This window comes from Acartia tonsa, chromosome 4, assembly GCF_053477335.1.
Source record: "Acartia tonsa isolate MP-2025a chromosome 4, ASM5347733v1, whole genome shotgun sequence".
In the NCBI taxonomy this organism is placed as follows: domain Eukaryota; kingdom Metazoa; phylum Arthropoda; class Copepoda; order Calanoida; family Acartiidae; genus Acartia; species Acartia tonsa.
This window is the reverse complement of record NC_137263.1, coordinates 42161742-42176831: the sequence shown is the minus strand read 5'-3', so window position 1 is coordinate 42176831 and position 15090 is coordinate 42161742. Positions and strand designations below refer to the sequence as shown.

Below are 15090 nucleotides of genomic sequence, written 5' to 3'. Positions count from 1 at the left end.
AGTTAACACCTTTATAGTCCCCCCCCCCCCCAAAATAAAGGGAAGGGCAATGGGCTGTTTATTTTACTCTAGTCTCCCCCCCCTCCCCTTTTAAGGAGGGTTGCTATATGAAAAGAAAGGGTTGAACTTGATTTTGAATATAACCCCCCCCCCCCAAAAAAAAATACAAAGAATAATCCCTTTATTTATTTAAATTTTCCTTTATAAAAATTTTCCATAATATATATATGACGACACCTTTATTATACATAGAATATATGAAAAGAAAGGGTTGAACTTGATTTTGAATATAACCCCCCCCCCCCCCAAAAAAAATACAAAGAATAATCCCTTTATTTATTTAAATTTTCCTTTATAAAAATTTTCCATAATATATATATGACGACACCTTTATTATAACCCCCCTTTATTTATTTAAATTTTCCTTTATAAAAATTTTCCACTAATGCTGGGTGACGGGAGAGAGTTTTTTTTTAACTTTTAAGAAAGGTTTATATATATGACACCTTTATAAATTATAACCTTATATTATAATGGCCGATAAATTGATGTACACTCCCAATGATGATGCACAAAATTACCCCTTTTGTAAATAACAATTCATAGTTGAAACGTTTTTACACTCAACTTAATGAAGCAACCAAGTCCCAAAATTCCCCAAAATTGTTGAGCAAACCAAAAAGAAAACGTTGGTATAAAACTTTGTTTTTAAAAGATATGAAATGATACAGATATTCATCATATCATTATCATCCATCTATTCTATAATTGGCCAAAAAGCCTTCATAAAGTGACCTCAAAGCTGACAATGTCAATGGTAATCCTTGAATGTTATGTAACTTCCAATATGTAACTATGAAGCAATTTTGTTTGTCTACATTACCGAATACTTTTTTAATTCTATTCATCTCAAATGTAACTTTTCTTAAAAATAGGTTTCTAAAACTTGAAATATAATTTTTAACTTTTCTTACCAATGAATGGTGAAACTTAAGTATAAATTGAAAAACAATTTGAAATATCCAGCCTCTAACGGCTAATTTATTTACTAAAATTTCATCGTATTAAATCCAAATTAAATCTTGTTGGTTCCCCCCCCCCCCTCCTCCTAACCATTACGTTATGATGGGTGGAGAAAAAAAGATTACATATAATTATATTCAAATAAGAAGTGTTGAAAAAGGGGGGTGGGGCAGGTTTCAAATAATCTTTAATCTTTTAATCTTTAATCTTTTACGGAGGGTAAATTAAGTGTTAAATTACCCCTTCTGCAGATTAAGCATCAAATCCTCCCCCCTCCTCAAGGGGAAATTAGGAGAATTCTTAGTCTTACTCTTACATGTCATATAAATATTTTCCAACACATCCCATGATTTCCCTCGTACTTCGTAGTAATTGGATTAGTTATACCCCCCCCCCCCCCCCACACTTTCTTTTATGTGTGTTTATTTTATCCCTTACTATTCCAAAAAATAAAATTATGGGTGGAGTTACTGTTAAGTTGTTAACCCTTTTCTTCCCCCAATCATCCAATGTAAGCGGTAACCTGGCCATTCTTTCTCACCACCTTAGGCTTAAAGTCATAAAGTCATAATTAATATTAATCTTTTTTTTTAGTTTTAGTTCAGTTACAACATCGTTAGAGAATGGCTGAGCCTGACTCTAATAAAGTTATAGTAGGTGACGATGATGACAGTGAGGTTGTCCAAGCTATGCCTGACTCTTCAGTTACGCGTACTCGTAGTTTGCGTGAACGTAAGACGATCCCCGATGCAAGCATACCCGATGTTTTGGATGAGGTTGACCTTGATATGTTGGAGGAAAAGGAGGGTTTGGGGTCCCCCCCCAAAAAAATAACCCCCAGTGATAACATTAGGTAATAATAATATTTTCATTTTATATTTAATAATGTTATAAAAAAACTAAAAGGGGTAGTTTCACGAAGTTTATTTATTAAGCTCAAATGCATTTCGTGAAACTACCCCTTATAAAATTAGTGGGTTTCGTCGTATTTTTACTTTTTATTTACTATTAAGCTCAAATGCATACCCCTAATAAAATTATAATAAATGGGATTATGAAAAGTAGTAACTTTTTATCTTAGGGTAGGTAAATGTTATTTATTTATTTAATTTTCAGTTGCACTCCAGGGTCGGTAATGTTGGAGGAGAAGGAGGGGTTGGGGACCCCCACAAAAAAAATAACCCCCAGTGATAACATTAGGTAATAATAATATTTTCATTTTATATTTAATAATGTTATAAAAAAACTAAAAGGGGTAGTTTCACGAAGTGCATCTACCCATGCTAAAAAAAGTATAGAAATGGGATTTTTACAGTAACTTTTTATTTATTAAGCTCAAATGCATTTCGTGAAACTACCCCTTATAAAATTAGTGGGTTTCGTCGTATTTTTACTTTTTATTTACTATTAAGCTCAAATGCATACCCCTAATAAAATTATAATAAATGGGATTATGAAAAGTATTGTATTTTTACAGTAACTTTTTATCTTAGGGTAGGTAAATGTTAAAAAAATATCCTTACTTACTTTTGGTCAGGTTAGGTTGGGTCCTCCATCCATCCTCCGGGGCGCATTCCTTCCATGTTCAGCAACTCTCGGTGCTCTACACACCAAGAGAGGCCATTTTTTTTTAGAATATAATCCCAAATTTGGTAAATTTGGTTGGTTCTAAAAAGAACCAGAGAAATTGAAAATTTATTTATTTATTTAATTTCAGTTGCACTCCAGTCACTTCAAAAATAGCTGATCCACAACGTGAACGGAAGCGAATAATAACAAAGTTGTGTTCACCTCCAAGGGTCAAGAAAAGAAGAACAGAGTCTTCTCCACAATCGAGGTAAAAAAAACAAGTAGCCAAATAATTTTTTTTTATTTTGTCCAGAGGGCAAGGGAAAAATAATATTAATTAATAATTAAAATAATAGGCTATTTTTTTAAGGTCAAAACCTGACAGCCCAGAACCTGAAAATCCAACTTCACCCCCCAAACCTTCTCCCCAATCGAGGTAAAAAAAACAAGTAGCCAAATAATTTTTATATTTTGTCCAGAGGGCAAGGGAAAAATAATATTAATTAATAATTAAAATAATAGGCTATTTTTTTAAGGTCAAAACCTGACAGCCCAGAACCTGAAAATCCAACTTCACCCCCCAAACCTTCTCCCCAATCGAGGTAAAAAAAACAAGTAGCCAAATAATTTTTATATTTTGTCCAGAGGGCAAGGGAAAAATAATATTAATTAATTATTTTAAGGTCAAAACCAGCAAGCCCACAACCAGCTTCACAAACAACACCAGATACATCACCAATGCGCCCACTCAACGTAACGCCGCCGCCGTCTCCATCACCTACAAGTACAACAGCCACACCTAAAGCCGCAGCTGGAGACACACCTTCTTCAGCACAGTCATCCCCAGCTGGAGAAAAGCCAAAAGGGAGAGGTGGCCGTACAAGTACAACAGCCACACCTAAAGCCGCAGCCAAACCTAAAGCCGCAGCCACACCTACAACACCAGCTGGAGACACACCTTCTTCAGCACAGTCATCCCCAGCTGGAGAAAAGCCAAAAGGGAGAGGTGGCCGACAAAAAGGATCCAAGAATAAACCCAAGATGAACAGTGACAGTACGGAACGTATGTTCATCAGAGGTAAGCTTAAATTAGTATAATTAATATCAATAACATAGGTAGTAACATTAAAAATTTAATTGACAGGATGTCTATTTGTCTGTACTTAAATAAAATACATTATATTATATTTATAATTAATAACCATACAATCTCAACCGTAAATACATAAATTTCTAGAATACTAGTTTGTTTTACTTTACCTATAATATATTAAATTAACTGTTCTATTGATTACCTAGACTGCGTGGGTACAGTACAAGGGGACACACACTCGCTCTATGACCGCCTTGATGGGAAGAGGATAACATATAGTAATGGTGATAAGGTACAAACATAAATACTAAAAATAATAATAAAATGTAGAGGGGGGGGGGGGGGCAAAAGTGACACTTTTTGAAAGCAAAACTAAAAGTCAAGAAAGGAACACAACTAAAAAAAGAGTTACAGGTGTGAGATTATTAAATAAAATGTTTAATAAAATTAAAATTACTTCAGGTTTATGTCTACTTGGTTAAAGTGCTTGAAGATCATGCTTACATGATCCCCAACTACCCTGGAAAGGGTCAGAATAAGACCCCGTGGGGGCGGGGGTGCAAATACTGTAACTTCCATACCTGGGATGGCACATACCACGTGAAAGAATGCCCCACAGATCCAGATGGAAGGAAAGATTTTATAAATCAAGAAACTAACCTTCTTAGGTAATAATATTAAGTTGACATAAAATAACACGATGTATTAAGTATTCATAAACATTGATTAAAAATATATACTGACGGACAAGGTGAATTATAGAGTAGCTTTGCTAAAAAAAAATAATATTAATTGCTTACCTGTTTAGGAGGTTTCGCCATCACTGGATCAATGACCACAGAGATGTTTACCGAGAGTATAGGAAGGGAGTGAACCTGGCCAGCTTTCAGAGGAAGTTTCAACAGGCCCAGGCAGATGCTGAAGTTATCCATGAAGTCAAAATATACGTCACTGCCCTAGAAGCGCTGCGCCACATAACAGGAAAACTGGTTAATAATGAAAGTTTCCTTCGCTTTAAGGTAAATGTATGTTTAATATTTTTGATCATATTTGCTGTTATCTAATGTCTCATACCTATATTTTTTTAAACAAAATTAATTGAAAATGATTGCTAAAATCGAAATATATCTTCATGTCAGTTAGAATAGTGTATTTTTTAAAAATAGGTTGAAAAACATACTAACTTTAAAAAATTCGCTTTAAGGATATGGATGCCAATGCCTTTGACCATATCGTCGCCAAGCAGGTCGGTTTACTTGAGAAAGGCAAGAAGCAGGATGCACCCACCAGCAAACAGCTTCATAACTGGCTGCAGGGGCAGCACAAGTATTACATGGAATCCTTCAAGAAGATTTTAGAAAATAAAGGTATTAATAACTATTAACTATTAAGTATTATAATTTATAAACTAAAACATTACTAAATAATTTCAAAATCTGAAAGAAATAACAAATAATTAATTTAAATTATCTTCACTTCCGCGGGTGTGTACATTGCCGAAATCGAAGGAAAGGTGCACACCTGCGGAAAAAATGTTAATATTTAATTATTTTAAATAATCAATATTATCTTTGTTTCCGCAGGTGTGCACCTTTCCTTCGACTTCGGCAATGTTCACCACACCGACTTCATTGCAGGTAACCTAAATAAAATAAATAAACTATTATTATTTATTAATGCAATTACAACTGCAGCAGCTACATAACCTGAATTAAATAAAGTAAAGTAAACTATTATGAATGAATAATATAAAAGAATTACTAATTTTTCAGTAACTGCAAACTATACCGATGCAGACGGTCCCAAAGAATTGTTGCTCGCCTGTGAACAGGTATAAGTTTAAAATTAATTCTTAGAAATTTAGAATGACCACAAATACCTAAATGATAATTTGATTAATTACTTATGTTTAGATGCCTAAACCCGATGCTTCCGGCCGCAGCATCTACGAATATTTCGAAGAACTGTTGAAAAGGTTTGGGCTTGAGCATTATCAACTTCTCAGCTCCACATCCGACTCGGCTGCCAACTGTGTAAAGGTAATGAAAAATTATAAATTATAATTATAAAATCATAACTATTTAATAGTTTTTTCTCGCATCGTATTTTAAATGGCTTTCCGCGGATGTAAAATGTACAATTGTAAGATAAAACCAGTTTTTTTAGATGAATATTTGAATGAATACGAGAATTAATATTATAAAACAATACCATTAGAAAGTAAATCATTAATTTATTTTTCATTCTTTAGTCCGTCAAGATACTCAATGAAGAGCACGGGAAAACCCCCACAGAGTATACAAGTTTCATGAACCATGAGGGAGTCAGTGATGATGATAGTGATAAGGAAGACACACCTGAGGCTGATAGTGAAGATGAAATCCCGTTGGATTTGTTTATAGAAGAGTTAGATGAGGTTGAGGATGGTGTTGTAGAAGCCGAAGGTGAGGGTCAGGATGGAGATGAAGAAACCCTGGCAGGAACAAGACAAGGCGATGGCGGCGATGGCGGCATATCAAGTGCGATTTTCTACAGGTCCATCGCCATCAAAGATCCACAACAAAGAGAGGGTAAGTAAAGTTAAATTAAATTCATTCCCAAAAAATTCAATGAATTACATTTAATGATTTACAGGGGTAGTTTCACGAAATGCATTTAACTAAATTATATTAATTTATTAAATTATTTCTTTTCAGCAATCACAAATTTCGGGAAACTAATAGAAGAGAACATCCAAAGAACAATGAAATGTGATGAGCAGAAATGTGGACTTATAGTGGGAGGTGTTTGCCTCAACCACCAAGTGGAGTTGGCGTTGAAGCAGGCTGCCAAAGTTGTAAGTAAATTAATTAAATGATTAATAGAACCAACTAAATAACTTATACAGTAACTTAAAAAGTTAAATAATAAATTATACAAAAACGTGAAAATTAACAAATATTATATTTTTTTAGAAAGGGAAGGGGTACAACAGAACCATAATTAACCTGGCAAAGCTGGTCAGTAAAATTATGAATAACAAGAAGCTGCGTCGCATTTTGGTAGAGAGTGGACAACGTATGCTTACCAGATACGTGGAGACGAGATGGAGCTCCAGAATGAACATGATAAAGCGGTTCTTAGAGTTGTTTGACAACAAACCACTACTTCAGAAGGTGAAAAAATCCGTGCAGGATCAGAAAGGTAAACCCAAAAAAGTTAATTATAATTTTAACAACAATTTAAAACTAACAAAATTACCAATTTAAATTTCTCTCTGTCCCTTAATTAAACAAAAGAGAAAGGTAACAAATAGAAGTTTATTAAAATTTAAACTAAATAAATTATTTCTTCTCTCGTTCCCTTAATTAAAAATTAGAACTGTATATATCAATAGAATTAATTTTTAATTTTTAATTTTTATTTTAGTCAACAAGAAGTTTGACAATCTGTGGCCAACACCTGACCAGGTTCTTGCCCTCAGAGAAGTCCTGGAAGTGTTGGAGTGTGTGGATACCATGCTGACAATTCCTGCACAAGCCCATGAGGCCACAATCGTCCAGATGTTCACCATGCTGGATACGGTGTTCTTTACCCTACGGACAAGTATGCCTGGCAACTTATTCGCTAGACGTGTATTCAAGTTCCTTCACCTGAGAGTTAACAAGATTGTCCGTACTAATGCAGGATGGCAAGTCTGTCTCTACCTACACCCCCTGTCACGCAGTCATTTGGAAATGATTGCGAGTGGCACACAAAGCTATACGGTGACACAGGATGAAGCAAAAACAATTTTACAACAAGCACCCAAAAATTGTAGGTTGTTGGGTGAACGGCTACACCGAATCTCACTGAGAGCCAACCTAAGTCCTGAAGAAAAGGCAGATGAAGAGGCCGACCTGCGTAGAGCTAATGCGGATGCCGACAATGAGGATTCCGAAGGTGACGAGTACGAATCTCCAGAAACTGCACCTCCCACAGGTAAAGATATACAATATTAATTAAAATAGATAATAATAATAACATTAGTTAAATAATTCAATTATCATTTTTATTAATTATATTTATGTATTACAGGCATGATGACACCCATCCAAAAGATGTTTTGGAACAAACAACAAGAGTTCAAAGAAATTCAGGCTCAAGCAGCAGCCAAGAAGAAAAAGAAAGAACAACGTGACAAACAGAAGGATCCCCTGGACGTCATGAAGAAACACCTGAAAGCTGGGCTGAAGGATTGGAGTAACATAGAAGAATCCAAGTTGCATGCCTTGACATACGGTTACCAACGTGAAGTCGCTAAGATAAAGGAGGAAATTGCGAAAGTCAAAAAATCTAAGTCCAAGGATTTCGATGTTGAAGAACGCCAGAAACTGTACAAACAAGGAGCAATGACCGCAACCCACAGGATGCTTACTGCCAGGTATGAACATGTTGCAGAGAAGATATGTTATCCACCTGGACTTGTCAGTTTGATGACCAACTTCAACAACTTACCTGTTTCTAATGCGAGGTGTGAGAGAATTTTCTCACACCTCAAATTAGTTTACTCATCGAGGCGGTATAACCTAGAGAAAGAAACCATCCACGCCATCATGTTCTTGAAGATGAACAAGCTAGTCCCCAAGAAGTCCCAAGCATTTTGGGATAGGCAGGTAAAAGTTACCAAGAAGACAGCAACCAAGGAACTGGAAAAGTGAAATAATTCTTGTAAATATGTTTATCATATTAATTATGTTGGAAAGAAATAAAGTAGAAGTAAAGTAAAACAAATAATTTAATGAAATAATTTTGTGTTTTTTAAATATCTGTATCATTACCATTATAAAATAAATGTTGTAATAAAACCCAAAAAACTGTTTATTGATATATTTTTTTTTTGGCAGTATTGTTATTTAATTTAACAAGGATGAATAATCAATAAGTAGCGAAGCCAAAAACATTACTCAAATCATACTTGTCTTGTGTCTTTATGCGTGGATGGTCTCTTGCTCGAGGTTCTAGAGTAAATAAGTTGGACATCAAATGAAAGTAAATACTAAATATCCAAAAATAAATTTGAATTTCAATTAAAGGGTGATGGAAAAAAATAAAAAATGCGTACTTGCCGCTTCGCTTATATTATTGTACATTCAAACATCAGTAAACCAAAAATCAGACCAATCGGATAATTAGGTCACATAAAAATTTGTTGTTAAAATGTAAAAAAAATACGGACATTAATGTCAGAACTGAATTATCAGAATGCGAATATATAAGAGTCTAAGCAAAATTGTAAGTAAATTTGTTTAAAAACAGCTTGATAATCAGGTTTAATATGAGCGTACATTTAAAACCGAGTTTCAACGCAAAAAAAACGCGGAGCCGAATCTAGAAATACGGCTGCGGATGTGTGTATATTTGGTAACATATGGTTTTTAAGTTTAATTTAAGGAAATAGACCGTTAAATCATATTATTACTGTAAAAACTCACTTTAACCTAATGTGGAGCCGAGCCGTTCTGAACGACGTAAAAAAATGCACGGAAATTCTTTTCGAACACAGGGATTCAATATTTTTAGGTAAGACTTATCGATAAAACACACCCGATACTTTGTAATTTTGGAACGATATAAAAAAATAAAAAATAAACATAATTAAAAACAAAGTATGGAGCTTGCCGAATTATTCACAGTATAAAATCTGTGCGTTTAAAATTGAAATTACCAAAAGGCAAAATAAGAATAATTAAGTTATAACGAACAGACTTATCACTTTATATTTACAACTTATTACAAAATCCTTACCTTAATATACAGTAAATGATTATGTGTACTGCCTTCCGAAATAGAAAACATAGCCTATTATTTTGACGTGTATGTACTCTTATGACATTCACTCAAAACAATAGACTACAATAATTTTTTTCGGACGACAGTACAGAATTAGATCTTCTTGTGTTGACACTTGACTAAGACTTTGTTTCTTTCTTCTTTTTTTTTATAACTATGCAAATAATATTTATCACTTTATTTTATTGTATTAATATAATTCCATTTGAAGTTTTCACATTGAATATTAATTTTTTATTATTTTTCACTTTTCTTTGTATCTAACTAACGCGTAGTATGACGTGTCAATACACTCTGAAATTCAAATAAGGACTGAAGAACTGTGTGTGTGTGCACGAGGTGCACGAGGTAGAAATGTACATGGGTAATTAGAAACTTCAATATAATTTATTTCGTTATATTTACATTTTTTAAAATAAGATTTTTTAATATGTTTTGACCACGGTAAATAATAAAAATTTGTTGGAGGAATTTTTGTGTATATATTTATCCCTGATATAACAGCATACACCGGAAACGGATGATATCAAATAACAGGGAATCTATAAATATATTGTTACAAATACAATTACAAACTATTATAAGTTAACTTTAATATATTTCATTATCGTTATATACTTTTTTTACGTAATGCAAAATTATCCTTTTTTAATATTAGGAAGAATTTTTATTTTACCCTGTAAAAAAAGCAATGAAAAAAGTAAGACGTCTAAAATGTCGTATTCTTAACAGGTAGACTTTTTGGAGTAAGGAAATTATGTCATCACATTAATTTCATAGAAAGAACCTAAAAGTCTAATATATCTAGTAAATTTTATTTCGGAATTGTTTAACGAACATACTTAATTTAAGATTGCGTGATTTATTTCGAAATAGAAATATAAAACGTAAAAATTTATTATTTTTCAAAATCTTCTATTTATTTACCAAGTACTTCGTATATAAATATTAAGAAATTTGAATATTTAGAAAAATAGAAATAGGGATGTATTTTTGAACGAAGTGAGAGGGGAATTAATATCCTATTTTTGAAATAGAATTCCTGCACACGTATATAAATATTCCCCAATTTCAATATTTTCATATGTCTAAATTCCCTTCCAAATTTACTCGAAATACGATACGTTTAGGGTTTAGAATAGTTAATATTTAAAATATCTAGTAGACACATCATTGGTTTCTTATATGACGTTTAAACTGTAGATGTTGATTACAAATTCAATGTCCAAAATTGATCCACTCTACTGTACATTGTTATAATTTAATATTTGATGTGGGTATAAACATTAGACATAGATGGTCAATCTGACCCCATTTTTTTCTTAAAAAGAAACCTTTGTTCACTTTTTGTTGTATATGAAATACAGCCCTATAGGCAACATTATTTGCAACTAAATTTTGCAATGATATAATTTTTAGAAAGATAACTTTATTATAAGAAATTAAATTATTTATAACTAACTTATTATATGTTGTGTCATACGCTTCAAATTATATGATGGAAGAAATATTTTCTTCAAATATTTCACCCAAGGAAAGCTTTAACCTAAGATATTTAACAATTTATAGCTGATACATAATGTAAACAAAATTCCCTTGTGCTGTCTCTAGGTTATCTCTATTGTATAAATGAACGTACAAAAGAGGAGGAGAGAGAGAAGGAAATAGACAGAAAAGTGAGGGAGGGGGGAGGGGGAAGAAATATAGAGAAAAATAGACAGAGATATTTATTGTTCACCCTTAGATGATGTAAATTTTTTGATAGACTTTTTTGAATTTAAGAAAAAGATAGAGAATGAGACAAAACCAAGTATCATATTTTATTAATATTGCTTATACAAGAAAGGTCATTCAAAATTATTTCACCAATATTAAGGTCAAGTGACAAAAATTTAAATTTCCACCTACTTCGCCCCCAGAGGGGGCAATAGTAGAGGAAAATTCAAATTTTGATCACATGACCAAAATTGTTGAAATAATTTTAATATCCTTTCTAGCATTCACAATATTACGAAAATATGATAAATAACTATTATTATATATGAACATAATGTTCCTGTTTTATTACAATGCTAAACCCTTTTTTTGAAATTTTTTTCTATATTTTCCGTCTGTGTTGAAGTCGAACCCTGTTTTTTCCTTTACTCTTGTAAAAGGTGAGGGTTAGATAATTGGATAAAATAACACCTTCAACAATGTTTGCTAACCTATTCAGGGACGAAGGGATATGTAAATGGAGGTGAATTCATTTCAAATCCATTTTGCTCGCAAATGGCAGAATGCAAGAACAAGAATGATTAACTTGAAATTACTAATATAGAAAAAAATTTATTCTAATGCGATTTTTTTGTATATAAGTTTTATTAAAAATTGTCAAATGCTTTGTTAAGTTCAAGTTGTCATAAAATCACCATTGCTAGAAAAAAGGCAAAAGTGTATCAACTACCCTTATCGTGTTTTACTTTTAGGTCCAATTGGTGATTTTTAATAACAATCGTAAAAAAATTGATAATTCTTTAGTTTACCTATCTCCATACAACTGGAATCATATACATAAAGAATAAATATTGTTAACATAATAAAACTTAAATTAATAATTATTTATTCACAAGTTCTTTAATATTATTTTCAAAGATTCTCCCCTAACCCTTAGGGGCTTCGCTACAAAAATGATGGGAATCCCCCCCCCCTCCCAAAAAAACAGCTTAAAACCATACCAGGACAACTATCTATATTCCCTAAGAAGTACAACCTTGTCGGGTAAGTGGTTACCAAGATCTTAAGCTTTAGACGAACATACATTGTTCAACGTTGTATTATTAATTACAGTTTCTTTTCTAGTTAAATATTAGTTTAATGTTATAATACAAGGAAAATTGCTAATAATGCGATATAGTGAACACAGTAATAGTGTCTGACTGATTATGACGTATATTTCTATACTTCTTGGTTATATTATTGGACGTAATCGTACTTGTTGTTAAAATCATGATGTATGTATTGTTCATAAATTGTGTTTTATTATAAGATAATTCCCTTTTCTATAATTTATTTGTCATTTTCCCTATATTTGTGCGTACATAGTAGGACACGCAATACTATACGCTTTAAAATACATAAATATAAATCTTAATTGAGACAGGGACTTTTTTCAGCATCGTAATGATTCCAATTTAATTTTCAACCACTAGAAACCAAAATATTTAGCAAAAAATTGTCTAAATTTGAATATAACCTCCTAGTATAAATTCAAAAATTGAAGTCTCATATAAAAAAATTAGATCATGGAAGACGTTAATAGTTTGCTGGAGACCTGTATGTTATTCTGGTTCTGCTGGATCATACCTTAAACCTAAAATTTCCTGGAACACTTGTTATTATTATTCTATTAAAGGATATTTTAAGATTTTAAAAAGATTTTTAATGCTAGATTAAATCCATGACTGTTTTTAATATACCTTATCAAGCAAACTATGCTGGCAGCCTGTGACCGCCAGGATCATTATATTTCAATTCGAATTCCAAGTTGTGTATACATATTTATCACATTTTAATAGTCATTTTATCTATAGTCTTTTATCTTTTACAATTATATGAATATGAATACTTTAATTTCACTTTTTGCAGTGTTGCATAGAACACGATTTGCGTGTAATCAAACTCAGACAAAGACACTGTAAATCAATGATTAATTCCTCCATACAAATAACACAGACAGAATTTATTGGGAACTAATAAAAACTTAAATATTTACTTTTACAGTCCTCAGTTCTATTTATATTTGTAATAAACAAGGACATTTATGTTCATATGTTATACAAATTAGTTTTTTTTCTTTTATATCTAAGTGTGTAACTGCTTTTAACACACATAGATTGTTCTATATAGATTCGCGTCTTTAATTATTGGATTTTTTTCAAAATTAACTATTTAGCAGTGCTTACTAATGGATACCAAATAATATAGACCATTAAGTCCTTTTTTGACCTAGGGATCAAAGGCGAAAACCAGCAAAACATAGATTATTCCTAAAATATTATTAATTTTCCGTGGATAAGCATACTAGATATAGCTTTTCATCAATGTAGTTTGTATATATCGAAAATTCATTGAATTAGAAGCTGTTTTTATTTATCATTTTATGCATAAATAAAAAGTTTATTAAAAAGTATCTTCTCTATTACAATACACTAGTGTTTATTCTTTTATTCAAATGGGAATACTAAAATGATAACTTTCTATATTTTTCATAATTGATTGCATGTCCTATGAACATTTACCTAAAATAATCATTATTATTATGTCTTAATGTTAGATCATGCTTTCTTGCATTTAATTGTTTAATTAAAAGACATGAAAAACCAGTTTAAAATGAAAATATTTTTCTGTCTAAAGAAAAAGGACTGAAGTTTTTGTGAATATTAGATTGCCTAAATAGAAATCTATGTATATCCCCCCCCCCCATAAGTAATGTTTTAATGGATACTGAATTTTTACAGGAGATGTAATATACAGGAGTTTAATATAATATACTAGCCTACAGCTCACGTTGTTCGCTGGTCTGTAATGCTCTTGAGAATATTAAATATCCGTACTGAATTAAGGGTTAAGACAGACGACTTATTTTATGTTTGCTGACCAATGCATGTATACTCTAAGAATAATATTGTCTGTCGGTCTATCGGTAATGCTCTTAAATAATTTTCCCAGCTTTTATCGAAGATATTTTTTGTGTAAAGATTCACTATGCATCATTACTTTATATGTCTGTCTGTTGTGCACCCTTTTTGCTTTTATTTGCTTTGCTTTTTTTTTTAATTCAAGAGCTTCTAAAGTTATGGATGTTGTCATCCTTATTTACCTGTTAAATGTTAGTAACGAAGTCAATTAATTTAAACTTTAAAAGTTTTATTCCTTACTTAGTCCGTTATTCTGTCTATAGTGCTCTGAAAAATAGAATTACTGTAGGGGAAATGTTTATTTTCCTTTCTGCTATTTAATATAGAAGATTTATTTTTTATGAGACCAATGCACTTTTGTCCACCTATCAGTACTGCACATAAACACAATTTTATTTTCTGATATTAAAGACTACTAATATTTTGTGTGAACATTTGTATAACCACTGCACTGATCATCGTTCGTCTGTCTGTTGGTTATGCCGCGTTTTCTTCTTTTTGCTTTTGTGTTTTTACTTTTACTATTAGGATTTTTGCTACTTATGGATATTATCATCCTTGTTGATGACTTTTAAACTCAGGGATCTTAGGAAATAATGTTTTATATTTATTTTACATCCCCCATGATGATAAACAGGGGTAAGCCTTCGGTTAATTTAAAAGTTTGAACACTTCTTGTTTAGAACTGACGAAACACTGATTAAGTTTTTTAGTCAAAGTGGTTACTAAACTTTGGTTAACAGTGTAATTTACAGTCATATGTTACCACCTTCTCTGAGGAAAAGAAATTTTGGAATTGAAATTATCCTTCTTACTCTATAATTCACTCTAAAATATTTGTTTTCTTAGCTGCTATAAGAATTAGATGGCTTAAATTTTTAATCAAGATTATAATAGACATTTGTTATTATGATT

The 15090-nt window shown here is 31.8% G+C and overlaps 4 protein-coding genes across 6 annotated transcripts in view; all 4 read left to right on the top strand.

Annotated features, from left to right (window-relative positions):
- The window catches only part of LOC145317283 (serine/threonine-protein kinase MAK-like), a 46370-nt gene that overhangs the window by 15271 nt on the left and 16009 nt on the right, over positions 1-15090 (top strand). The gene's annotated exons all lie outside the window — the stretch shown is intronic.
- LOC145317261 (uncharacterized) lies at positions 313-3039 on the top strand. Its single transcript, XM_080158259.1, has 4 exons — positions 313-1876; positions 2140-2223; positions 2741-2860; positions 2963-3039. Exons 1-4 carry the CDS (start codon positions 1647-1649, stop codon positions 3030-3032), a joined length of 504 nt encoding a protein of 167 aa, XP_080014385.1. The 5' UTR covers positions 313-1646; the 3' UTR covers positions 3033-3039.
- On the top strand, positions 3133-4883 carry LOC145317258 (uncharacterized). Its single transcript, XM_080158256.1, has 5 exons — positions 3133-3194; positions 3276-3670; positions 3892-3977; positions 4148-4353; positions 4494-4883. The coding sequence occupies exons 2-5, from the start codon at positions 3331-3333 to the stop codon at positions 4747-4749; spliced, it is 888 nt and encodes a 295-aa protein (XP_080014382.1). The 5' UTR covers positions 3133-3194; positions 3276-3330; the 3' UTR covers positions 4750-4883.
- On the top strand, positions 5729-10660 carry LOC145317257 (uncharacterized). The gene is made up of 5 exons (XM_080158255.1): positions 5729-6255; positions 6382-6521; positions 6640-6868; positions 7094-7645; positions 7742-10660. Exons 1-5 carry the CDS (start codon positions 5994-5996, stop codon positions 8362-8364), a joined length of 1806 nt encoding a protein of 601 aa, XP_080014381.1. The 5' UTR covers positions 5729-5993; the 3' UTR covers positions 8365-10660.